This window comes from Acomys russatus, chromosome 5 (genome assembly GCF_903995435.1).
Source record: "Acomys russatus chromosome 5, mAcoRus1.1, whole genome shotgun sequence".
Lineage (NCBI taxonomy): Eukaryota > Metazoa > Chordata > Mammalia > Rodentia > Muridae > Acomys > Acomys russatus.
Window position 1 is genome coordinate 49,893,839 of NC_067141.1, and position 25,609 is coordinate 49,919,447.

General features: G+C 43.0%; 2 protein-coding genes across 2 annotated transcripts in view; one reads left to right on the forward strand and one right to left on the reverse strand.

Annotated features, from left to right (window-relative positions):
• The window catches only part of Uhrf2 (ubiquitin like with PHD and ring finger domains 2), a 67,152-nt gene extending 56,116 nt beyond the window's left edge, over positions 1-11,036 (forward strand). Inside the window, exons 10-16 of the mRNA XM_051146326.1 lie at positions 1,997-2,103; positions 5,294-5,456; positions 6,219-6,359; positions 7,511-7,607; positions 7,909-8,066; positions 9,339-9,437; positions 10,287-11,036. Of these exons, the coding sequence (XP_051002283.1) occupies positions 1,997-2,103; positions 5,294-5,456; positions 6,219-6,359; positions 7,511-7,607; positions 7,909-8,066; positions 9,339-9,437; positions 10,287-10,433 (912 nt within the window). The 3' untranslated portion in view covers positions 10,434-11,036. The remainder of the gene's footprint in view (positions 1-1,996; positions 2,104-5,293; positions 5,457-6,218; positions 6,360-7,510; positions 7,608-7,908; positions 8,067-9,338; positions 9,438-10,286) is intronic.
• Positions 11,037-20,018: 8,982 nt separating this feature from the next.
• Gldc (glycine decarboxylase) overlaps positions 20,019-25,609 on the reverse strand; it is an 84,673-nt gene continuing 79,082 nt past the window's right edge. The window contains exons 22-25 of the mRNA XM_051146327.1: positions 25,144-25,239; positions 22,455-22,627; positions 21,328-21,408; positions 20,019-20,397 (exon numbers count right to left, since the gene is read on the reverse strand). Of these exons, the coding sequence (XP_051002284.1) occupies positions 20,254-20,397; positions 21,328-21,408; positions 22,455-22,627; positions 25,144-25,239 (494 nt within the window). The 3' untranslated portion in view covers positions 20,019-20,253. The remainder of the gene's footprint in view (positions 20,398-21,327; positions 21,409-22,454; positions 22,628-25,143; positions 25,240-25,609) is intronic.

Consider the following 25,609-nt stretch of genomic DNA (forward strand, 5'->3'; position numbering starts at 1 on the left):
AGGGTTACTCTCTATGTAGCCCTGGCTGTCCTGGAATCACTCTGTAGACCAGGCTGGCCTCAAGCTCACAGAGATCTGCCTGCCTCTGCATCCCGAGTTCTGGGATTAAAGGCATGTGCCATTATTGCCTGGTAAGATTGATTGATTGATTGATTGATTGATTGATTGATGCCTGTTTCTAAATAATTGTACTTTGACAAATAATAGCATTAGAAATGATCTGGATAAAGCTGTAGTCAGTGGTTGTATATAGTGCTTATGTGAAGAAGGAAGATTTCTGGGGTCGACAGCATTGCATGTATGTTTTACAGACATAGTGGAGTGCTGTGAGGTAGTTTAAGTCTATATCTAGATAGCCTTGAACTAAGTAGGTGGAGAAGCTGAAGTGAAGATGGCGGGTGAGGGCAGGAGTCAGTGCAGCAGTCTGTTCTTAGGTACCTCCTTTGGCAGCTTGTGAGGTAGAATAGACATTAGAAAGTGGTGGAATAAGAGCGGAGCTCTGTGACTGACGTTCGTGCCTAGTATGCACAAGACGGTGGGTTTGGGACGGGGTGCAGGGTCAGGAAATCCTGTCACTTGGCGGTGGCAGCATGGCCTTGAGCAGGTATGGCTTCTTTGCATACACTCTCTGTAGGCAGCAGCCTTGCGGGCGCCAGTTCATGGCCCAGAAAATACAACAAATCTAGGCTGGTCTTTTCTCTGTGATTACAGAAAGTGTTCGTTGGCATAATGACTGAAGTGCAAATGTGTTAATGGTATGGTATCAAATTTTAACCATAATTTGGTGCTACGTGAAGAATGTTCAGAATTCGTTTTCTTCTGTTTGAAGTACTGTTTAGCTTAAATTGTGCCTATTCTGTCATATGCTCCCTGCTTTTTCTTTATTGCACTCTCATGATTATAACAGGAAAACGTGGTGATTTTTGAATTTGACTCTTCTGTATTGACTCCAGATAACAGTGTGACAGACTGTTTCTTATCAATTTAGGAAGTGTTTAGTAGGGCATGGTGGGCATGTGTCTATTATCCTAGCACTTGGGAGGTGGAGGCAGAAGGACCAGGAGTTCAAGGTCATCCTCAGCTACATAGTGACTTTGAAACCAGTCTGTTCTGTGTCTCAAACAAGAGACAGAAACAGTGCTCTGGGCCATTATGGATATATTTGCTTATTAAAGTTTCTTCAAATAGAATACATACTAGATTAAATTTAACTCCTTATTTTAAAAAAATGGGAGATCTTAAATATTTCATTATCAAATGTGAATTGACGATTTGTGGGCCAGTAGAAGCATTAATTGATCTGTGTGTTCATTCATAGACAGTATTGCTCACTGTGTAGCCAAACTTGGTCACATACTTGATCTCTAGTCGCCGCCTTTGCCTTTGAGAGTGCTGGGGTTAGAGTGCACACCTCACACTCTAAAATTGGGCTTTAATGCAAGGATTAAATAATGGAATGGAAATAAGCAACCTTTAAAGAACTAAGAATTTAGTAGAAAAAACAGCATTGTCTTAAGTTCCTCCTGATTTTACATTAAAAGAGAGTGCTAGGCCAGTGGGTAGAGGCTCTTACCACCAAACCTGGCATCCTGAAGTCGATTTCCAGGACTTACATGGTAGAGGGCACAGCTGACTCCTGCAAGTTGTCCTCTGACTTCTCTGTGTGGCCTATGGCGTGTGTATGCCCCACCACCAAATAAATTAAAATACAATTTAAAATGTCAAGTCATTAACCAGCTAGTATTGGCAGAATAAATTGTAGACTGAGACTTTTCTCTATTTGTTTTGAGTCTTAAATCAGCTAAGATTTAGTTATACCTATATGAATCTGTAGCTAGCAAAATCTTCAGATCAAGTGACAAAATTTGAAGATATACTGCACACACAATTACATTTTGCTTTATTTTGTCACATTCTGAGAAACATGTCAATAACAACTTAACCTAATGTTCTGACTCTAAAATAAGAATTACTGTAAAACAATCTTTCCTTGTAGGATCGAGGTGATGAGTTCACATACACTGGAAGTGGTGGTAAAAATCTTGCTGGTAATAAAAGAATCGGCGCACCATCGGCTGATCAGACGCTAACAAACATGAACAGGTGCTGTTCTAAAGACTGTACAATCTGGGTTACATGAAACTTTGATCCTAGCATTGTAACTTGTTTAAGCTTTAGGAGATAGATGAAATTAAAACTCCTTTGGTTTTTACACACACACACACACACACACACACACACACACCGTTAATCTTTAAGAGGCCTAATTCCCCCCCTTACTTCATACAAATGTGCTATACATTTGAAACATACTTTGAAGGAAAGGAACTTCTGTGGCTTAAGTGAAGTTGAAGGTAAGGTGGCATCTTTAGTGCACTATAAGTCAGCACATTATCTTCTGTGTGACAAGTTTGGTTAGAGGTGATTCACTAATGTAAAATAGCCTTGTGAGCACGGTAAGTGAAATATCAGCCTATGCTCGATGCACTTTTGGGATTTTAGTAATAAAACGACTTCATGTTTAGTTACAAAAGTGCTTTTTTTGAACTAAAGTCCCTTGATACATTAGATAAGATCAACCTTGCATTGACTTTTAGACTTTTAATATTAGACACATTCTTTTTATTTTGTAAATGCAAGCTGATGTAAACATAAACAACTCAAACCCCAGATAGCAAAGATCACTTTATAACTTGTCATAGTAAAAAATTTGTGAACTATATAGAAGTTAAGATTTTTTATGTTTTATAAAGAACATTGTATCACTGAGTAAAAATGATTATTTTTCCACTGAGCATAAAGCACTAAGTTTTAAGTAGTGTCTTTTTAATTTCTTATTATCATGTCAAATGAAGGATATACCAATATTACTTCAAGACTTTATTGCGTACCAGGTTATGTAGAATCTTGTTTTCATATCTTGTATGTTATTTCTAACAGTAGGATTATTTTAATGAACCAGCAGAGGAGACAGGTCAGATTGGTTGGTGAATTCTCATAGGAGTACAATCCCTTGCTCTCCTCTTCTACAGGGAAGGCAGCTCTTCAAAAGGAATGACCTGAGAAGTCAGAAATAGCCTGACCCATTTTTTTCAGTGAACAAACATTGTAAATTAACAATGGCTTTTTAAGTTGTCAAGTATGAGAACTGTGTTTTTCTGTGATAATAAGACAATTTTGCTTTGGTGAAATTTTCTTTCCAACTACCCACACTTAAAATAGACATGTTACATTCCTTTAACATTTTTGCATAGTTTAATGAGTAATGTTACAGTCTCCTTAGAAAATAGTAGGCAACAGTAAAATGTTTGCTGTTAAAAGCAGGATGGTAAAAATGAACTAGATGCAAAACAATTTAGAGTTGTCTTGTCTTACAGACCTTACCATCCAGTTGGCTACTTTAGCCACTGAGCTGTTTGTAAGTCTTCTAAAGGACGATGTTATCTTATGAACAGAAAACTGAAGTGAGAGGCCTTTAGCCTGGACCCCAGACGTACTCTTACCTTGTGCATTCTTCCTTCTCTGCTAAGATGAGGTTGACACCTTCTTGCCTCTGAGCTATGCCCATTTCTACCAAGCTCTTCCACTTCAGAAAGGGAAGAGGACATCCAGGTGTCCCAGCTGTCCTTTATGTCAGGGCCATCAGAGGCCACTGAGCTGGAGTTCTATGTACAATAATAAAGGAAGTTTATTGTCTTTGTTTTGCCTGGTTTCCATCTTCAGACCCCTTTCACATTTTTCAGTAGTCTGTAAACTTAAATGAAGCCAAAACTGAGTTGACAGTGCCATTTAGTGTGGCAGTAATTATGATTAATGGCACCTGTGACCTTTACAGTATGTCACTCAGTGCTGTGAAGGTAGAAGTTACTCCACCTCTTTACAAAGCTGGGTGAACATTTCACAGGTGTTCTGTATAAGATGGAACAATAACTCTAGTTGGATGGCTGTTTTAGCATTTACAAATTTTTATTTTATATGTAGGGATGTTTTTCCTGCATGTGTGCCAACCATGAGTGTACCTGTATCTGAGGAAGCCAGATGAAGACATTTAATTGTTGTGAGCCATGGTGGCTGTTTATGTGCCTGTGTGTTTGTATGTGTGTATGAAGGGTCTCTTATTGACCTGGAATTCACCAAGTAGGCTAGGCTGGCTGACTGGTAAGCCCCAGGGATATATATGCTTTCATATACTAGCACTGGGATTATAAGGACAAATTACTACACTAGCAGATTTTAAAAATACAATATTTTTTATCAATTCTTTGAGCATTTCATACACGCACAGAGTATACTTCGCTCATCTTCACTCTTCCTATTAGGTCCTCTCAGGCCCATTCCCAGTTCTTCCATTTGTGTTGCTCATATATATGCATGGTTATTACCTGGAATTTTTATGGAGGTTTTAGGAATCAAAACTTAGGTCTTTCTGCTTATAAGGCGGCTGTTTGCCCACTGAGTCAACTCAGGCTCTAACCCTCATGTGTTAGCAATGTTTTTCTTTCACTGAGGTTCGGAAGTAAGTGGGTATCTTTAAGAAATATCTCAACATAGGTAGACTGTGCTATTTTTAGAACTAAGTATTCCTCCACCGTTCATATACCAACTAATACGCTAACTGATGGATCACTACATGCTTAGGGGAAGCTTCAGCCTAGATGTTTTCTCTTTCCTTGGGGGTGAGTCAATAAGTCTTAGTGATCTCAAGGAACCTGTCGTGATTTCCCTGGCATTTTGATGCACTTAAGTTTATCCTTCTGTGGAGGATATTCTAATGTCACACTTGCTGTTAATATCCTTTAGACTTTTCAGAATTTCTACTGTCTAGAATGTGGAAATTTGAGAGATGCCATTTTGTACCTTGCTGACAAATTTATTTTTCTGGATTTCTTTCTACATTATTCCAGCAATTTACCTCACTTCATCAAAAACTATTAAAGCAATCACTTACTTTAGCTTTCCAACATTCTTCCTCTTTTCAACAAACATTATTTTAAGCAAATTCCATGTATTTCTAGTTGTTTTCTATTATACGTGGCACAGATGTTATTACTTTCAGAAGAACCCTACAGGCTCTCTAAGAACCAATCCCTTGGCTTGGGGGTGACCTCAGAAAACTGATTTGTCTTCTCTGCTGGTGGGGGAAAGCATAATCCTATTGTCTGGAATAATATGGAAAGAATCATAGAATCTTAACTTCAGGTAAGGCATAACTTACCTTTAATTGAGCTAACTCCTCGATTATCTACTTGAAGAAAGATTGCTTGGTGTAAAGACATTGTTGTATCTTTTGTAGGGCATTGGCCCTAAACTGTGATGCTCCATTGGATGATAAAATTGGAGCAGAGTCTCGGAATTGGAGAGCTGGTAAGCCAGTCAGAGTGATACGCAGTTTTAAAGGGAGGAAGATCAGCAAATATGCTCCAGAAGAAGGCAACAGATATGATGGCATTTATAAGGTGCTCTATCTGGCATGACATCTCCTTGGTCATTTTGGGGCTTTTAAGACATGGTTACCATAGGAAACTACTCTGGGTGGGCTAGAGAAAAGATAGGCTGGGTTAGTTGGTATTTCTACTTTTTCTACAAGATGCATGAAGTGAACTTTAAATTTCAATATTTTGAAAAAGGCTTTGAAGTTCCTGGTGCAGTTTTAATTTGGGCACCAGTGGCTTTCCTTTGTTTCTTGTTTGGCACTGGTGGGGCTCTCACCCATGGCTTTTACACTCTAGGCAAGCACTCTAACCTAGTCCAAGATTTCCTTTTTAAAATACATAGTCTGTATAATAAAGCTATGCAACTAATTTGACCATTATATTCTTAGCTATCATGTATCTTTTAAAAATGCTTTTAATTTTAATAATTATAATAAATTTGTAAAGGTAGAATACACACATTGTAGCATTAAAAATGATTTGTGTCCTTGGATAAAAAATAAGCAAATCATCAACCACCAATTTTTTTCTACGTAATTTGCAAAATAAAATCCATTGATTTGTTACTATGTTAAATTTATTATTATATCCTTATATGAGAACTATCTAATTAAGAAACAAGCTCATAACAACATGTTAATAATGTTCTTGACTTACTTACTGTTCTTAACAGCAAAGCAATTATCTTTTGAGGTTACATTTAATTATGGCAGATTTATTTAGGCTTTTATGTTTCGTTAGTCTAAACCTTAGATTTTAATGTAATACCAAAATATTATTACATAGGTAGTAAAATATTGGCCAGAGATTTCATCCAGCCATGGCTTCTTGGTTTGGCGTTATCTTTTAAGAAGAGATGATGTTGAGCCTGCTCCCTGGACCTCAGAAGGAATAGAGCGATCAAGGAGACTGTGTCTGCGATTGCAGGTTAGATCCCCATGGTCTGTTCTGCTCCTGTGTTACAAGAATGTACCACCATCTCCATGCCTTGACTATATGCAACACATAGCAGTGGCTCAGTAGACTGTGAGAGATAAAGAGTACACTAGAAAGCTGGACTTGGCGGTGAGGAGAAAAATAGTTTTAATTCTGTTTGGAACTTGGCTGAAGTGTTCTTTGGTAGGGGAAGGTAGGGTGGTGGTTCATAACAGTGCCTGCTGTTTACCTTCTCACTCTTCCTCACTCCTTTCCTTTCTCCCCAGCAAGATGCTTTCTAACCCTGTTGCCTCTTGAGTTCACTGTCTGTTTCCCCTCAGCACATGCTGTAATGTGAACCCGTGAAAGGTGTATTGTTTCTATGTGGATGTGGAAGGTGTGATTCCATTCCCCTTCACAGCCTGTATGTGTTGGACTTTGTCAGGGGTGGCTTAAGTTCATCTCCTATTGTCCCCATCACTGGTTCCTCCTTTGAAGCCAGTCAGCATAGATTAGAAATTGAGAAGAGGCATGAACGTGTATCTACAGTGATGGGTAGTAATGTGCTGAGACCAGAAACACGTGAGCTCTACACATGAATGCTATCACAAAGCCATGCCTTCCCTCTAGAAGAAGAAACAGTAAAGGTTAGGGGGGTAGAATGTGTCCCTTTAAATCTAACCTTTAGGTTATAGAAAATTAATTTGGTTCCATTTGGTTTTCTAAAATCTTCGCATAATTTTGGGAGATGAGAAATTTGGCATTGAATTTTTTGTTTGAGGTTCAAGCCACCATTTTCATCTTGCTTATCTGAATATCAGTTCCTGTGTTCCATAGTTGCTCCACGCTTCATAGCTAGTTTCTCTTTTTCTTAAAATTTTCAAGCCACCAGCAAAGCATGTGAAGATTTTCTTCTCTTAGATCTGAAGCTAATATCATATTATAAAACGGAACATTCTAACAGTTAAAGCTGCAAGGCTTCAAGTGGAATCTGAGATTTTAATTATCTTTTGCCCTTTGAATTTTGTGTGTATTTGCTTTATGTAAATAAAGTATGGAGAAAGTATAGATAACTGCCCCCTCTCCTCTAAAATTTTCCTCTGGCGTTTGAGCCTTTCACTCTGAAATTCAAATCAGCGGAGTTTCTTTTCATCCCTCGTCAGTATCCAGCAGGCTACCCCTCAGAGAAGGAAGGGAAGAAGACTAAGGGACCGTCAAAGAAGCCGGCCAGGGAAGCCACCAAGAGGCCAGCTTCAGATGGTGAGCAGCAATTGCCAAGCGTTATATTAATAACACATTTTAATAAAAGGGTTAGAGAGAGAATAAATTGAGGGGTTCATAAGCAATGATAGTAAAAGGGTTTGGGGGGAAGTGTTTATTTTCTGAGGGGGTTGGTCTCTTTAATGGAGTCAGAACCATATCAGTAGCAGGTATTCTAGACTCAAGAGGAAGCTGTTCCGTGTGGGCCCCTTCCTGCTGAACGTCACTGGTACCAGTGAGCCTTTGTTAGTTTCTACGACAGCTGTGAAAGTCTACTGACAGATTTTATAAACAAACCTAGATGAGTGTCCAAGTGCCTCCAAAGTGTTGAAGACGTCAGATTCAGCAGAAGCAGTGGAGGCTTTCCAGCTCAGCCCTCAGCAGCAGCGACTAATCAGAGAAGACTGTCAGAACCAGAAGCTGTGGGATGAAGTGCTTGCATCTCTTGTAGAAGGACCGGTATCTGAAACTTTTCTTAAATGATGAAGTTCTGATATTTAAAAATGGGACTATGACTTTCACAAGTCAGCCTAAACTTTATCTGAAGTAGCTTTCTAATCCATTCCCTTAATCCTTTAGAAATAACAGGAGTCAGTAAGTTTAAACCCCTGTAAGTTTACTTTTAACTCTTTAGATATTGCTTTTTAATCCTGAACTAATTAACTTATATTGAGGTGATTTTGGGGGGAAGAATTTTCAGTTGTAAAACTGAATCTAAAACTCAGCAGAAAAGTTGTTATTGTTATATTATAACTCAGAGATACCAATAGTGTAAGCCTTAGTTTGTATGATTTTCAAAACTTGTGTGTTCAGCTTTGAAGTAAAGTAAACCAGTCTTGATCTATTTAAATACTTTTCATCGGGCATTGGAGAGGTGGCTCTGCAGCTAAGAGCTTGTAGAACTCTTGCCGAAGACCCAAGTTCGGTTCCTAGCACCCAGTTTGGGCAGATCACAACCACCTATATTCTACCTCCTGGACCATTGCCCTCTGAACTCCTGTGGGCATCTTTCCTCACAGTCACACACACATACAAGTATACACATAGTTTTAAAGGGTTTCTTTTCCTTTTAAAATCTTATTTATTTATTTTGTAATGATTACATTTCAAGTGCCCCATGCCTTTAATCCCAGCACTGAAGAGGCATAGACCTCTGAGTTTGAGGGCAGCCTGGTCTACAACATACCAAGTTTCAGGACAGTCAAGACTACGTAGAAAGACCCTGTTTAAGAAAATAATAATAGCTGGGCATGATGGCACACGCCTTTAATCCCAGCACTCCGGAGGCAGAGGCAGGTGGATCGCTTTGAGTTGGAGGCCAGCCTGGTCTACAAAGTGAGTCCAGGACAGCCAAGGCTAACACAGCCAGACACTGTCTCAAGAACACAAAAAAAAAAAAAAAAGGAAAAAAAGAAAATAATAAGAGAAAAGGAGTTAGTAAGGTTACATGTGGGTTTCATGTTAAGTGGTGCTCACCAAATGAAAAAGCTTCAAGTGGGAACTATTTGCCCATTTGATTTATTGTGTCTCCTATTTTGAGAGACTTTGATGAAGAAGTTTCTTAGTTTGTTTCACTTAAGTTTGTTTACCTTAGGAAGTTACTGCTTGGGTTTCTTAGTAGAGAGCATGTTAAATTTGACAAAGGCAGATTTTCTGTCATCATTTAGAATCATTAGTATATATTGAGCTGCTAATCTTTTCTTCTTTCCTCCTCTGTTGGGCACCTTGTAGAATTTTCTGAAAAAATTGGAGCAGTCTTTTATGTGTGTCTGCTGCCAAGAACTGGTGTACCAGCCTGTCACAACAGAATGCTTTCACAACGTCTGTAAGGTAAGTGCAGCTCCACCTTTCCCTGGTAGGCCTGACCCGGCACAATGGGTGCCACCTGCTTTAGCATACAACCAACCGTCTTTCCATGAAGGCTAGTTAACGGCCCGTTAGTAGTTAGAAGACTTTCTAATTACATCTTGAAGGTAAATGCAATGTAAAATTCCATAGCAGTAATTCTCATACATATTCTACTGTGCCTGGGGTTGAGGAAGGAGTGCAGTGGGGAATAAGCAGCCGGGTCACTATGGTGAGAATGCAGAGTTTACACCCTGTGCTGCAAACTGAGTTACTGCACTTGATAAGAAGTCAGGATGCTCGGGTGAAGTGAGTATTGTGCTGTCCATGAGGTACAAAAGGAAAATAGAGCTTTAACTAAGCCAGGATTAGAAGCTTGTTGGGTACTGGTCTCACCTTAGAGCTCTGGTTTCCGCTGTGAAATGGATACATCTTTTGTGTAGGCGTCCATGCCTACCCACCTGTCAGTAAGCTCTGGACTTAGGACCTATTACCTTTAATGCTTTGATGACATGTATCTTCATTGTGAGCAGCAGAAGCTTAATTTCTTTAGGGTTCTTTGAGGATTAAATCCAGCCTTAAGGTTAAGGTGATGGGACACATGCCTACTCTGGCTGAGGAGATGGAGACACGAGCTACTCAGCCATTTACCTGAAGTCTCACAGCGTAGTACAGGTTCAGACCTTCACAACTGCTCATCCTGGGCTGCTCTCTTGTAGTGAGCAGGAAGTATCTAGTTTTTATTAAAAACATAACTTGTTGAGTAATTTTCCATATAATTGAAATTGTTTTCTCTCTGTCCTCTCCCTGTGTTTTTCATTTGTTTTACCTTAGGATTGCTTGCAGCGCTCTTTTAAGGCCCAGGTTTTCTCCTGCCCTGCTTGCCGGCATGATCTTGGCCAAAATTACACCATGATTCCAAATGAGACCCTCCAGACTCTACTTGACCTTTTCTTCCCTGGCTACAGCAAAGGGCGGTGATCTGCGTGCTTCTGTGTTATTGCTGGCGGCTTTTTGGACAATACTGAGTCTGAAATGAGTGGGGAGAGCAAGGCAATGCTGGACCATATCTCTCGTCTGGAAGCATCTGCTGCTCTTCCTCACAGCCATCCTCCTGTGTGTGTAGTAAGAGGCTCATTCTCAGCTGTCTTTTAGGTATCAAAGGTAGTTCTCCGTAACAACTAATTGTAATGAATGAAGAGTCAAAGCCTCCACTGTAGTTGATACCCAATTTATGATTTATTTTGCAACTACCTCAGGACAGAAAAGATTTATGGGGACTTTAAAAATCATTGACTAATTAGTTAAATGAGATTTTAGCTACACACTGCCTCCCAAATATTAGTTGTGCCTGTTTCTTGTAATTTGCTTTTCTGGGAAAGAAGACAGATGGGATTGTTGGGACGAATGCAGCTTCTGTGATATGCACTCTACCTTTTTAATGTCTATTTCCATCACCGTGTCTGTTTGGCAAGAACAGGTTCACTTTTTAACTCATTTGTGATCTCCATTGTGGTTTTTTTCTGGTGTTTTATGCAAATTGACTACTAATTACTAATGAGAACAATATGAATGCGTTGTTGCTGCATTGTTGCTGCATTAGTGTAATGTGTGGTTTTGCAATGACGAGGTGTCTGAAGCTCAAGGGCGTGAAAAGCCACTTCTGTCCTGTCTGGCGATTCGTAATTCTTACGAGTGGTTTCCATCTGCAGTACTGGCTTTTGAGAAGACTGAAATTGCTTCACATTGTGATCCTACATTTTATATTCACTATATTCCTTAAGAGTATACCTTAATAAATATTTTATGATCAGAAAATGTTGCTTGCATTCTTCTGGCTTGTTCAGTGGATTTTTGTAAATTAACTTTTGGTTTTCATTGTGTCTTATTGAAAGAAACATTTTTACATTGATTTTTGTACATGAAAGCTAGAATGAAGTCTGACACAATGGTGCATTTCACCTCTGGTTTAATTGTAAATTAGGGTATCCTTCAAAAGAGCATTCTGACTGTTCTATGATACTCATAGATTTTTGTTAATTTTACTTATGGGTATGTATGTGTTCTTGCACATCTGTATGTGTACTGTGTGCATGTGTGCAGATACCCAAGAGACCAGAAAAGGGCATCAGCCCCCTAGAACTGGAGTAACAGGTGGTTATGAGCCACCCAGAGTGGGTTCTGGGAACTGAACAAGTGGCCTGCCAAGCCCTCTCTCCCCATGCTCTGTCACATGCAGGTTTTATCTTAGATTTTTCATAGTGTTATGAGTGCTACTTCCTACTTCAGAAATGAGAATATTTCAGAAAGTAGGCCAAATACACACCAATGTATACACATCTATTGTCAACAGTATTAAATACTGAATGTTCAATACAAATATTGAAAATTTATATTATTCATTTGCATTTTTTGAGACAGTGCTTCACTATGTAGCCCTGGCCAGCCCGGAACTCACTAAATAAATTAGGCTAATTTGGAAGTCACAAAATGTGTGTGTGTGTGTGTGTTAGTATAATCCTTCCAACCATTAAGAGGCAGATATCATTAAGCCCATCTCTGCCTGTGAGGTAAACTTGGGTAATTGGAGCTCAAAACTGTGCTTTGATCCTGTGTAGGCTCTGACCTCTGGATAGATAGAAAACCAGTTTTTTCTTTTGCTCTGTCACATTCAGTTCAAAGTAAGGTTCTGGAAATGAGGTATTATGATTAGCTAGTGACAGGCTATTACATCTGCCAATAGAAGGTGCTTGTTTTTTATGTTCCCACATCAGTTGTTAGTCACGATGCCCCATTCACTTGCCTACAGGCCAATCTAGTGGTGCCATTTTTCTCAAATGAGGTGCCCTCTTTCAAAACGATACTAGCTTTTGTCCTTTCTACTGGCAATTGCATAGCCTGTCCAGGCATCTCTTAGGGGGAGGATTGTCATCTCTGTCTTTTGAAATAGCTTTTAATCAGTTAAAGCATCTAGATTTTCTGTCTTAGGGTTTCTGTGTGGAGAAGCATGTTGACTCTTCCTTTCTTCCCATTCTTCATGCCAGGCTCCTCAGGAATGCCTGCAAAGGCCCCATGGCTGCTCAGACTCCCAGCAGCAGGTGTCAGTTTGGGAGAAAGCCCTCAGTGGCAGCAACCATTGGGGAAATCTGCGTTTTCCTACGGATGACTGGCCGCTCATGGGCCTCTGGATTCCACCCTGTTTTCTAGGAGTTTATGACTTCAGTTGTTACATAAAAACAGTTGGGTCCTTCCAAGTTTTTTTGTTCTCCTCAAAGCACTTTTGTAGAAAATCAAGACTCATACTGAGGTGTGTACATATGCTTTTACTTGTGCAGTTACAGTCCAGTGCACAGGACTGAAGCCATGCTGCAGTTTCCCTTCATCTGCTGTAAAAGCGTGAGGTAAAGCGTGCTAACTGCACCCTTGTGGTTCTTTTCATGCAGTGCCATTAAAAAGCTCTTTAAATGTGAAGATTGTTAGCTTTCGTGGGAAGACATCCCCACACCGACCAGAGACTTCGCTGAATCCTCTTCGCTCTCCTCACCTCCCACCTGCTCCAGAGCCTCCGAAGCTAAACAGCACACCCTTAAAACACCCTGCCCGCCCTCCCTTGTATGTTAAAACAACACACCCTCAAAACACCCTGTCTGTCCTCCCTTGTATGTTAAAAATTCTCCACTGCTCTTGCTGTTCTTTGTACTGGTCTGACCTTTATTCCTGTCCTGATCCACAGCACAGCTTCCTAGCTTAGGATTAGAAATGTCCCTGTTATTAGCACACTTCAGTACTTCCAACCAAGCCCAGCCTCTTTGATAGACTTTGGTGGGGATGCTCATCAATGCTCTCATGCCACTGAGTTGTATATATTGTGTTTACTAGAATAAAGTTCTAGGTTTCCCACAAAGATCAGATGGGTCAAATACAGACGAAGATGCTTATGAGAAATTGCTCTCTGTTGAATAAGGATCCATGGGGCTGCCAAGTTCTTAACAGGCAGGCATGAGGACCTGAGTCTTCTAGAACTAATGGCAGCATGCGCCTGTAACCTGGGGGTAGAGGGGTGTGGAACAGGTGGCCTACTGGCCTGCTAGCCTAACAATGGATGAACTCCAGGTTCAGTGAGAGACCATCCCAAAAAATAAAGATGGAAAACCATAAAGGAAGGATTCGTGACATCTGCCCTTGTCCTCCGCAAGCACAGATAAATACAGTAAAAATCATATGAGAAGCTATGAAGACCTGACCTTTAAGTTATGTAATAGGAGCTGGGCATGATGGCACATGCCTTTAATCGCAGCACTCAGGCAGAGGTAGGCGAATCACTATGAGTTGGAGGCCAGCCTGGCCTACAAAGCAAGTCCAAGACAGCCAAGGTTACACGGAAAGACCCTGTCTCATGTATATTATATTACATTTTACATATATATTATTAATTAAAGGGCAGAGAGGGTGGCGCAAGACTGGGGATATTATTAGTTGATGTAATTTGTTGCCAATTTCATCCGGAGCCTTTGCTACCCAGGCTGTGCATATCAAATTAACCTTTGCAGTTCATAGAGATTAAACTTGTCATAGGAGCCATGAATGATATGTGGGGCCAGGGTTGACACACTCTGTAATCATTGTCACATAAACTCATAAACTATGGGTCTGTATGTGCCTCTGTGTATTCCTGTGTGTGTGCCTTGATAAGAACCTAAGTAGTTAGATGTCTTCAGAAAATAAGGAAATGAGATCTGCAGTGTGCGGATTGCTTTTTAGTAAACAGACTTCAGTTTTTAAGAGTAGTTTTAGGTTTGCAGAGCTTAATAGAAAGTACCCTGAGCTCCCTGCAGCTGGTTTCCTGCCTTCCCCTGCAATCCGTTTTTAATATTTTGTTAGTGGTATGTTGACTCCAGTGGATAAACAAATACTTGGTTCATTCTTCTGAAATCCATAACAGAATAAGGCTAATCCACTTTTTTTTAAAACAGTCTGTTTAATTTAGAATTATAACTCCATTTTGATTGACTTATTTATGCTTGCATATTGTTTGTTGTATGTTAGTGGTGCTGAGGACCTAGGCCCTCATTGAATGCCAAGTAAAGGCTCGGGGCTACAACCCCAGCCCAACAGCTCACGGTTTAGAAGTATTAAAAAAAAAAAAAAAAAAAATTAAGACAGAAAAACAAGGCATCTTCTTTGACTCGGGGAGCGTATTGATACAGTGTTTTATGGGTTTGTACAAATACTCCCCTTAGGAATAATGATGTAGAAGAAAGGGCTGGGTTATTGGCTTATTTACCAAAGCTCATCACACCATTATTTAACAACACACTGCTTTTATGGAAAACCTTTGCCAGTTCTTGGAACCCGATCCTGTCTCTTGCCACATTTCCTGAGCAAACCATTGGGTGACCGGAGAGCAGCAATCCAGTTCTAACAGAGAGATCTCTCACCCTGAGCTGTGGGAGGCTCCGGGGACATGTTTCTGAAGCTCAAGCTTGGCAGCATATGACTATTCCAGGGTAGGGACTAGAGTGTACCAGGGTCCTCAGCAGGAACAGCACAGACCATTATGAAAAGGATTGATTGCATCAGCTTAACACAGGAGGGGCTGGGCCCTTTCAGCAGTGATGGCACACTGGAGAAGCTCAGAAGCCAGTAGTTGCTTGATGCCTCATCTGCTGCTCACGGCCTGGAGGACTCCGAGAGAATCACTGGGTTTAGTCCATTTTGGAGGGCTGAAAGAAGTGCTCAATGGCAGCAGCGACCACAGCCGCAGAGCAGATGAGTCACAAGCAAGGGGCAGAGATGGGTGGGCAGAGTATAGCTGCTTCACATCTGGGTGCTGACGGAAGGCGTTGCCCTTACAGGAGTAAGGACTCCGGGAAATGCCCCCGAAGATCTGCCAGGGACAAGTCTCTTGGTTGATTTTCAGATCCAATCAAGGTTCTCCATCACGAGGGCAGTCCGTGAACTTGGATGGGAATCACAATAACAAAAGAAATTGAAGAAAGAGGTGCGGCAGAGGGGAAAAGACATGACCATAAATCTTAGGGCACCCTACACTAGGCTACTATTGCACCCTGGATTTCTATGGCAACTCTGGAGCCCCTTCATCAACCCTGCGCTCCGAATTTCACCTTCAAGCCCCTGGGACATTCACTCCCCTACCTCTGGCAACCTTAGCCTTGGCCTCCAGCTTGGGCGCCTGCTTAGTGCCCTTCCAATTGCATTATTTGGTTGGTAGATAGGGCACCTGGTGGGGAACCGGCGAGGGGGAGATGATTTCTTGGCTTGGTTCAGGCAGGGCTGAACCTAACTGAACAAAGTACGCCTAATTTGGAGCAGCTACAGAAAGCCTCAGCCAAGCCAAAAGGGTCTTTTCTAAACATAGGATTGGCTTTAAAGGGCTGGGCACGTAATTCAGGTTAGAGGACCTGCCTAGAATGTGCAAGGAAAGCCTTCAGCTAGATCCCTAGGACTCTCCTGGCCCACCCCACCCCACAAACTGACACAAGACTGACAAAAATTCAGCCTCTGAAGACTTAGTGTTCCACAAAGTTCTCTAAAGTATGAACAGAAAAATAGATGAAATGCAGTCTTTTATCTGGAAGAGGGGTATGATGTATTCAATGACAAAATATATAGTTTCTTGACCAGATACAGGAGTGAAGTGTCCCTTCTGGGTGTAGAGGCCACCTGAGACTAGTAGTTCTTTTTAAAATATATTTTATTAATTTATTTGTATTACATCTCAATTGTTATCCCATTCCTTTTATCCTCCCATTCTTCCCTCCCTCCCATTTTCCCACTACTTCCCCCCACCCCCCATGACTGTGATTGAGGGGGACCTCCTCCCCCTGTGTATGCTCATAGGGTATCAAGTCTCTCTTCTTAGAAGAATGGATAAAGAAACTGTGGTACATTTACACTATGGAATACTACTCGGCTATTAAAAACAAGGAATTCCCAAAATTTGTGGACAAATGGATTGAACTAGAAATGATCGTAATGAGTGAGTTAACCCAGAAGCAGACTCAAATGGTATATACTCACTTATATCTGCACACTAGCCCAAGGGGCATGTCCCATGAAAGTCTTCACTTACCAGGAAAGTGGGACAGAGGGGAGGATATCCTATTGGGACTCTGGGAGAGAGAAGCATGGGAGAATGGGGAAATAGAAGGATCCAGAGGGCCCTAGAAACCTACAAGAAGAACATTATGATGGGCAGATCTTGGCCCAGGGGTTCTGCTCAAACTATGGCACCAGCCAAGGACAATATGTGCAGTAAACTTCGAACCCCTACTCAGATCTAGCCAATGGACAGGACATTCTCCACAATTGAGTGGAGAGTGGGGTATGACTTTCACAGAAACTCTGGTGCCCCGTATTTAACCACATCCCCTGGATGGGGAGACAAATAGTTTTAAAAGTGACTTGTCTTGAGGAAGCCCTATTCCCAGTTTCCTGAGATAGCACCAGATAGATTTCCAAAGTGGCTGTACTAGTTTGCATTCCACCAGCAATGAAGGAGTGTTCCTCTCTCTCCACATCCTCGCCAGGATGTGGTGTCACTTAATTTTTGATCTTAGCCTTGACCACGTCCCCTGGATGGGGAGGCCTGGTGGCACTGAGAGGCAGGACAGCAGGCTATCGAGAAGAGACTTGATACCCTTATGAGCATATACAGGGGGAGGAGGTCCCGCTCAGTCACAGTCATAGGGGAGGGGAGTAAGGGGAAAATGGGAGGGAGGGAGGAATGAGAGGATACAATGGATGGGATAACAATTGAGATGTAACAAGAATAAATTAATAAAATATATATATATATATAAAAGTGACTTGTCAGCACTGCAGGGCATCAGGCCAGATCGGACCAAGGCAAATGGATTTCATTGCTTCGAACCAACCTGTCAGAGGACCATTCCTAGATGGGCCTGGAGTCCAGGACATGAGGAGACAGGGATTCCTGCTCACAGGACACAGGCACAGACCTTGCACAGACTCCTAGTCTAAAACTGCTCAAAGGCACATCCACATAACTTTGTGTTTAATGCAACTCCACTGTTCAGCTAAGAATAGCTCGAAGGCTAAACTTTAGGGTTTGTTTCACTAGAATAAGCAAAACTTTAATTAGGGCCACATTGTACACGAAGCCAGAGGCTGTCTTCAAGGCTGGGTGTTTTTGCACATCAGCAGACATTGCAAGTACTGGTTTCGATGCAGCATGACTCAGGATCATTCCTTTAGTCACAAGATACTAGTTCTAATTGAACACAGCACAGAAGGCCCTCACTCATCGCTAGGAATCCAGTGAGAACTGAGATAAAGTCCTGTTCTCACTTAGTCTAGCAGGCAGATACGAACAGTGGGGAGATAGAAAACAAAATCACCCATTTCTCAGGGATACGAGGAAGACCTTTACAAGGTGCTGAGATATGGGGAACTAACAGGAGCCAAGCAAAGTGTAAGGGGGTGGGGGCTGAGGGGACAGTGCTTCCAGTGGAAAATCCCTTACAGGCCAAGACTTGGAGGTGGCAGAGGACCAGCATAGCATGAGGTAAACGCAGTGAGAGGGATGATCATGCAGGACAAGTGGTTACCTATGTTACATTCTGAAGATAAATACAGGTGGCCAGCTGGGGAGGTGACCTTAGCAACCGGCTGCAAGCACTTTAGCAAAGTAGAGCACAGCTGTGAGTTCCATCTATTTTTCACTTGCTGGTGCTTCCAGAGAAAGGCCCACTGTGTTCAGATGCTCGCCTACGCTTAGAAAATGTTTCCTGCTCAGGAAAAGCAGTCTCGTTCAGGTTTGCTGTTGCCATGGCAGCCTAGACTCCCGTTTGGCTATTAGGCACTAGAGCTAGGTTCAAATTCTGGCTCTCCCCCTTATGAAGTGTGTAACCCCTGGAATCTGTGTATTTGGTGAGAGTCAAATGTGACGTTTAGATTCTTAGTGCCTGAGATGTGCTCCATAGCTAATTATTAGGCGAGGAAAAGAACCAAGGACTCCATTGCTTCGGTACTGCTTTTGTTAGGCTGAAACAAATTGTTGTGTGTGTATATATATGCTTTTTGTGTGTGCAGATATGTGGACCCATGCAGAGAATTCACAGGAGCACACAAACCTGTTTAGGTCATTAGCAAGAAGCTTAGTGGTTGAGTAATTGTTGGGGTGATTCCCCCTGCAAGAAGGCAGGTAAGCAACACTGCAGCAACAGGTAGTAACTGTCAGGGTAAGAACATTGCAGGTGACTGCAACTTTTGGGCTAACTTATTTGTGGCAGGTGGGCCAGCTGCCCACCTCAAACTCATCCTTTCCCCTTTCTCAAGTTAATAGACATTCCATCTTGGGCACCAGCATTGCCCAGATAGGACTCTCTATACTCCCTTGTAGCTAGGAGGGAGGCTCTCGCTAAAAAGTAATCCGAAGTTAGTGGGTGAAACTGCTTGGAAACTTTTCAAGGGAAGATGGAATCTGCCATTTGCTTTTTGTACCCGCACCCCATTTAAGATTCCTGGATGGAGAGCAGCCATCTTGAAGTCATAAGTTGTGGACTGTATGCAGAAGACACTGGAGACCATCATTGGAGGCTTGCTGCACCCAGAACAGCCTGGTCCTGGAAACCTGACTGAGGTGACAAGGGAACGAAGGAAGGACAGACAGACAGACACGGATGTACACAAATGCTGGGGCTGGGTGGACCACGCTTGTTCTGATGAAGTGGCACCAACTATGCAAAAAGCTGGAACTTCAGCAGCCTTAGCATGTTCAGCAGGAGGAGTTGGTTTGTCTCAATGGGAGGTCTGTGTAGGGGACAGTCTCAGGCTGCAGTCACTCAGGAGGACAAAGCTGTGGTCACTCGTTTCCAAACATACGGCCAACATCTGCACAGAGACCAGGAACTCTTGGCCAATTTCCTGAGCTTGACATGGGTAAGGCTCTGCCAACTTCCATGAGTCTGAGTCACTAGTCCTTGTCAATTAACACACATTTACTCTTGACTTCGCCCACTCCTTCCACATTCACCCGAGGCTTCCTCCCTTCCCCACACAGGACCACGAGCCTCTGGCTTGTTATCTCTGGCTTACTGCTAAATGAGCCGAAGAAACTGCCACTTGAACTTCCGTAAGTTGAGGTTAAGTTCCATATGACCCGTGATGAACAGGGCCAGAGTGGTCGTCTCTGTAAGCAGGCTGTACACACTGTCCTTAGTCAAAAGCAAGAGTGGTAATATAAATGTAGTGTTCTCACTGTCCTTCCGGTCCCTCTGCGTCTTAGGCATCATGGGTGCAAAAATAAAATGGGAAGGCATTATTCAAACTCAGTTTTATTAGAACACTAATAAAAGCAGATAAAAAAAATCCACACAGTGAAAGGAAAACACTCAGAAATGCTGTGACAGATCAGGCACATTAGTGAGGAAGGGTTCTTCAGTGTATATAAAATGTAAACATTTGCCCTGGGATTTCCCACAGAGGGCACAGGCCACAGGGACTTATTTGGAACAAAAAAGAATTGTCTATTGAATTCCCAGCATAGGAATTAAAAAGTTAACATTGGATAGCGTACTCCAAATTTTCTACTCGGAAAACTAAATAGGTCCCAAAATCAAGGCAGCAGGAATAGCTTCTACCTTGCGGCAGCAGGCAGCAGCCACTCACCATGCTGTGTTCACACGACCTTGAAAGATTACAGAGATATACAGCATATAAAACCACGTGAGCCACATGCAGGAGAGGAAGTATCCTTGCTTGTCAAATGCTCCAGAGAGAGGCATCGGACCAGTCCTTCGAACTCCAGGAGGAAAGACTAAGAAGAAGCCCTCTTCTGTTCAGAAAACGGAGACTCATAGACCTCCATGGGCGGGCAGGTACAGACGAGGTGCTGATCTCCAAAAATGTCATCGATCCGAGCAATGGTTGGCCAGAATTTGTTCTCTGGTTTCACGAAGGGCTGCAAAGGAAAAGATGGGTGCTCTGGCATGTTCTGTGGCCTCCTTTGGGGAAAGGCGATTGGTGTTCCCACAAGCCACAGCCCCACTGGTGCTAAAAAAAAACCACGCTTTTCACAATTTTCTTTTCACAATTGCTTTTCACAATTGTCTCTGTGCCTCTGGGACTAGAAGATGCCTTTTCCATATAAGAATCAAAATGGAAAGGCAGGGCACTGGAGATATGGCTTGTTGGTTAAGAGCACTTTCTGCTCTCATAGAAGACCTAGGTTCAGATCCCAGTACCGACATGGTAGCCCACAAGACCTGAAACTCAAGTCTCAGTGAATCTGATAGCCTTACCTCCAGGGCTTGTGCAGGCAGGGTACACATAAACTCATACGCGCACACAACCCCCAGCCCTGCCGCACACATACAAGTAATAAATCAATCTTTAGAAGAAAAGTCAGATCACGCTACACTCCACCTCCTGATGGATGCTGGTAGAGACCACACTGACCCGTCTGACTAGGACTGCTGCTCACTGTTGATGCCCTATTCCTGTGCATTCCTGGGCCAGTGACTGATGTTTTCAATGAGCTCAGATTACCCTTGAGGGCCGAGTCTTCCTTTTTTGTTGTTGTTGTTGTTGGCTTTGTTTCTGGCTCTTTTTGAGACAGGGTTTTTCTGTGTAGCTTTGGCAGTCCTGGACTCACTTTGTAGACCAGGCTGGCCTCGAACTTACAGCGATCCACCTGCCTCTGCCTCCCAGAGTGCTGGGCCTCCTTGAAGGCGTGTGCTACCATGCCTAGTTTTGTTCCTCATCTTAATCTACACTTCAGCAGCTATCCCAGATTCGCTTTTTATAATGAGCTTGTAGGTAGGAAAACCCTCAGGGGCAACAGAGGCCATAATAACACTGTGGTTAGCAGAGTTCAGTTCAGAGAACTTACCAGTGGAAATGCTGCTACCTCTCTAGAATATGGCCGATCCCAGTGGGAGGACGTGACACAGGTCAAGGAGTGTGGAGCCATCTGGACAGAGAAATGGTGGCAGAGGGTCAGGTCAGAACAGTGTGCTTTCTCCCACACCTCACCCCAACCATCCAGCTGATGGAAACCCACTGAGACAAAGCTGCTGTTTTGCTTGAACTGGAGGGCGGGTGGGGCTGTCAGTGACATTTTTTTAAGAGGAAGTATGTCAAATAGTAGAAAAGTTGCATAATAATTGTTTTTCCCCCTAAAAATCATACTTGCTTCACCTTTCAAAGTAAAACAGCAGGCACAGGAGATGCTGCCCACACACTCACAGCTCTACCCCAGCGATGACTCTCACCCTGAATCTGGTAACTCCCATTTCCACTGTTTATATACAACGCACGGAGTAACACCGAGCATCCATTGTCACACCTGAAAACATAGCATCCCAGTAGGAGGAGGATTCTCCCTTGATGCAGTATTTCAAGCAAGGTTCTTGCCTTCTAGTATCTCCACAAGGCACCTCCAGGCAGGGGTCTCTGACCCTGCCTGAGCATCTCATTCTCTGGCTTATGGCCATGAAGATGCTACTGCCATCTACGGAGTATCCGCAAGCTGTCTCCTCCTGATTTATGTTTACACTGAACCAGAAATGTAGGACTCTTAAAAAAGAGTGTGTTTTGGAAGAGGTTGGGGAAATGTTGAACTTTTTTCCATGTAAGCACTGCAAAGCTCCCAGGCTAGATCAAATACCAATTAAATTGGTCTCAAGTGGCCATGCCAACACAAGAACTGTGTTCATACGGAGAAACCCATGAAGAAGTAGGGAATGCTATGACACAGAGGATCGAACAGAATGAAAAGGATTCTCCAACTATGGAGCCTCTTTCCTCCACTCCCCCCTTTCACAGTCAGTTGGATATACAGGCGGAGTCCACAGCTCCTACAGCCAAGGTTACCCAAGTAACCACTGTACCTCTGCCATCCACCACTTCCATTCAGGAAGATAGAAGAAACTGCAGGAGCCTAGTCATCACAGAGAGTTCAGGAAGGCTCAGCACACTCTCCAGCTACCATTTTCAACTCTCTGGGATGTTGTGTACCTTCAGGGGGTTGACCCTCGGGTCGATGCGGCCCTCCTCTATGTCAGTGATCTCTTGCCGGATGCTGATCATAGCATCGCAGAATCTGTCCAGCTCCGCTTTGTCCTCTGACTCAGTGGGCTCAATCATGAGAGTCCCTGCCACAGGCCAGGACATGGTGGGGGCGTGGAATCCTGCAAGGGGAGGCCAGAGGAGTGGGCTTAAACCAAAGTATGCAAAGGTACAGTTTTACACGTGGCACTTTACAACAAATATTATGACACACACACACACACACACACACACACACACACACACACACACACACATATTAGGTATTAGCAAGTCATCATGTGACAATTAGACTGGAATTTCCATTTCCCTTCATGTTTGAGAATCTTTCTAGACTGAAGTTGACACTCAGCTGCAGAGCACATACTTAGAGCCTCCCCAAGGTGTGAGACGCAAACCACAGCATTTTAAAAGAAATAACAAAACAACAACAACAACACCCTTTTTATGATGAACCAACCAATCAGGATTTAATAAGGAAGCAATCAAAGCTCGCTGTCCCCGTTTACCATGCAAAGAAACTGAGGCAGGGTCAGCATGTGCAAAACCTTTTGCCTAATATACCTGAGGTTTCTGTGTAAGTTTTTCCTTGGAAGATGAATTAAGAAATAAAAACATGATCAAGCCGGGTGTGGTGGTGTACGCCTTTAATCCCAGCACTCTGGAGGCAGAGGCTGGCGGATCTCTGTGAGTTCGAGGCCATCCTGGTCTACAGAGTGAGTCTAGGACAGCCGAGGCTATACAGTGAAAGCCTGTCTCGAAAACAAAAACAAAAACAAAAACCAACAACAACAACAACAACAAAAAAAACATGATCAAAAGAGATCTTTCCAGACAAAGAACCCACCTTCCGCTCGTTTCCTAGACAAATCTGTGGACCATTTTTGGTGTGTAGTACTAGAAACTAAACTCAGGCCCTTCTTGAGGCTCATGTAAATTTCCAGTGGGCCATCTCCCTTGCCCATCTCCAATATATCAAGCACAATGTCCCCAGCCCAAGTGCCTCCCAGCTAAGCTTGCTCTAGAGACTGGAGTCCCCAAATTCTGGCAGGTCTCAGCACTCCACAGGGTGCTGTTGCCACGCATCCATGCCTTACCTACTGCATCCATGCCTTACCTACTGGCTTGCCAACACTGTTTTAATAAGAATTTCTAAGTACGTGGGTCATTTGGAAGCACTGTAGCGATGCTTTCGCACAGCCCCTAGAAATTCTTCAGTGATGTCTGCTTTATCACACATCCACCCATCTTATTTGTAAAGTGTGTTTTTTGTGTTTTTGGCACACGCGTGCATGTGTGGGTTCGTGTGTTGGGAGCATTTAGGGAGTCAATTCATTCCATCATGTGGGTCCCAGGGATCGAACTCGGGCTTGGCAGACATGTCCCAGGGATTGAACTCGGGCTTGGCAGACATGTCTTTACCCACAGAGCCGTTCTGCCAGCCCAGGCTTATATTTTTATGTAATTCAAAGAACACTGCAACTATCAGAATGCTTCATTTTGTAAGCAGTGCAGAATGCCCATCAGTAACAAGAATTCAATATTTATGTATTCTGTAGTAAGAGCTACAGATCTTAGTGAAGACTCAATGGGCTTTGACAACAACATACATCTGTGTTGCTGCCTAACCAGCAAGGAGTTCTTCTGCCCTTTAAAGCACAAGCTCATTTCATTACCCATTAAAATCTGTCATCAATGCCTCATGTGAGCAAATTTAATCCATATTCTGCTTGAGTGGCTCCCACGCCTGGAACCATCAACACCTGGAGCCATTCTAGTCTAAAAACAGATACTTGGTTCATGACCCTTAACTCAGGAATGGAGCTACTTACATGAGGTGGATTGGATGCTACCATATAGGTTCTGGATGCTGGGAATTGTTTTTGCTTTGGTTTTTTGAGACAGGGCTTCTCTGTGTTAGCCTTGGCTGTCCTGGACTTTGTAGATCGGGCTGGCCTCGAACTCACAGCAATCCGCCTGCCTCTGCCTCCCAAGTGTGGGGATTAAAGGCATGTGCCACCATGCCTGACTTTGTATGCTGGCAATTGAACCCGGGTCCTCTGCGAGGGCAGAAAGTGCTTTTAACCACCAAGTCACCTTCCCAGCTCCTTAATGACTTGTTTTAAGAAGAAATGTGCATTGGATTGGGGGGGGGCGTGCCGGGGGATGTTTGAGAGACGGTTTCTCTGTATAGCCTTGGCTAGACCACAGGCTGGCCTTAAACTCATAGATCTGCCTGCCTCTGCCTCCTGAGTGCTGTGATTAAAGGCGAGAGCCACCACTGCCTGGCACATTAGACATTTTTAAAGAGCTTTACTGATGCATCCTAAGGAGAGGTTCATGCATGACTCCCGGTGACTGGATTCTCCTATTGTGCAGAATTACACACAATAAATGAGAATGCCAGAGAAAGCGGTTATTAATGAATTAACAATCAGTTCCTCACCATCTCTTCTTGGCACCCTGTGAGCTGACAATAGCAGCTTCCCCCCCCTTCCTTCTGGCTCACCTCCTGGCCAGAGGCTGAGTAACAGTCAGGGGAGCAGGGCATGCAGTTCTTGTGTACCCAACTGCATGTGCTCCTGAGAAATGGTCCATAGCCTATAGGACAATTGTGTGGATGTCAAAGGCTTCTTACCGTAATCCTGGAGTCTCTTGGCAACATCCACAGCCTCAATATTGGCAGACTTCTTGAAGGGTCTTGTGTCCAAAATAAACTCGTGAGCCACATACCCTGTTCAAGAACATGGTGTCAGCTGAAAGTAAGTATCACTCAACAATTCAGCCCTTTCATAGCTCCATGGGGACCAAGAGACGAAGAGGACGAAGAGGAGTTGAGAAGGTAATAGTCAGCAGTAATGACTTCATTTACTCTACTGCGCATTTGTCTGCTCTCAGTTCACCACACGCTGTGTGCCCCGCAATGGGGGAAGGGAACTGGCAGGGGGGGGTTAGTGGGGGGGGTATAGGGAGCTGGGGGGTGGGAGGAGCATGTCACAGGACCACTGGCCTACCTGGGACTTCTATTCTGAAGACCTAAAATCTCCTTGCAACAGTGAGATACAACCCTGATCGTTTTACACAAATGTTTTCTAAAGCTAAAG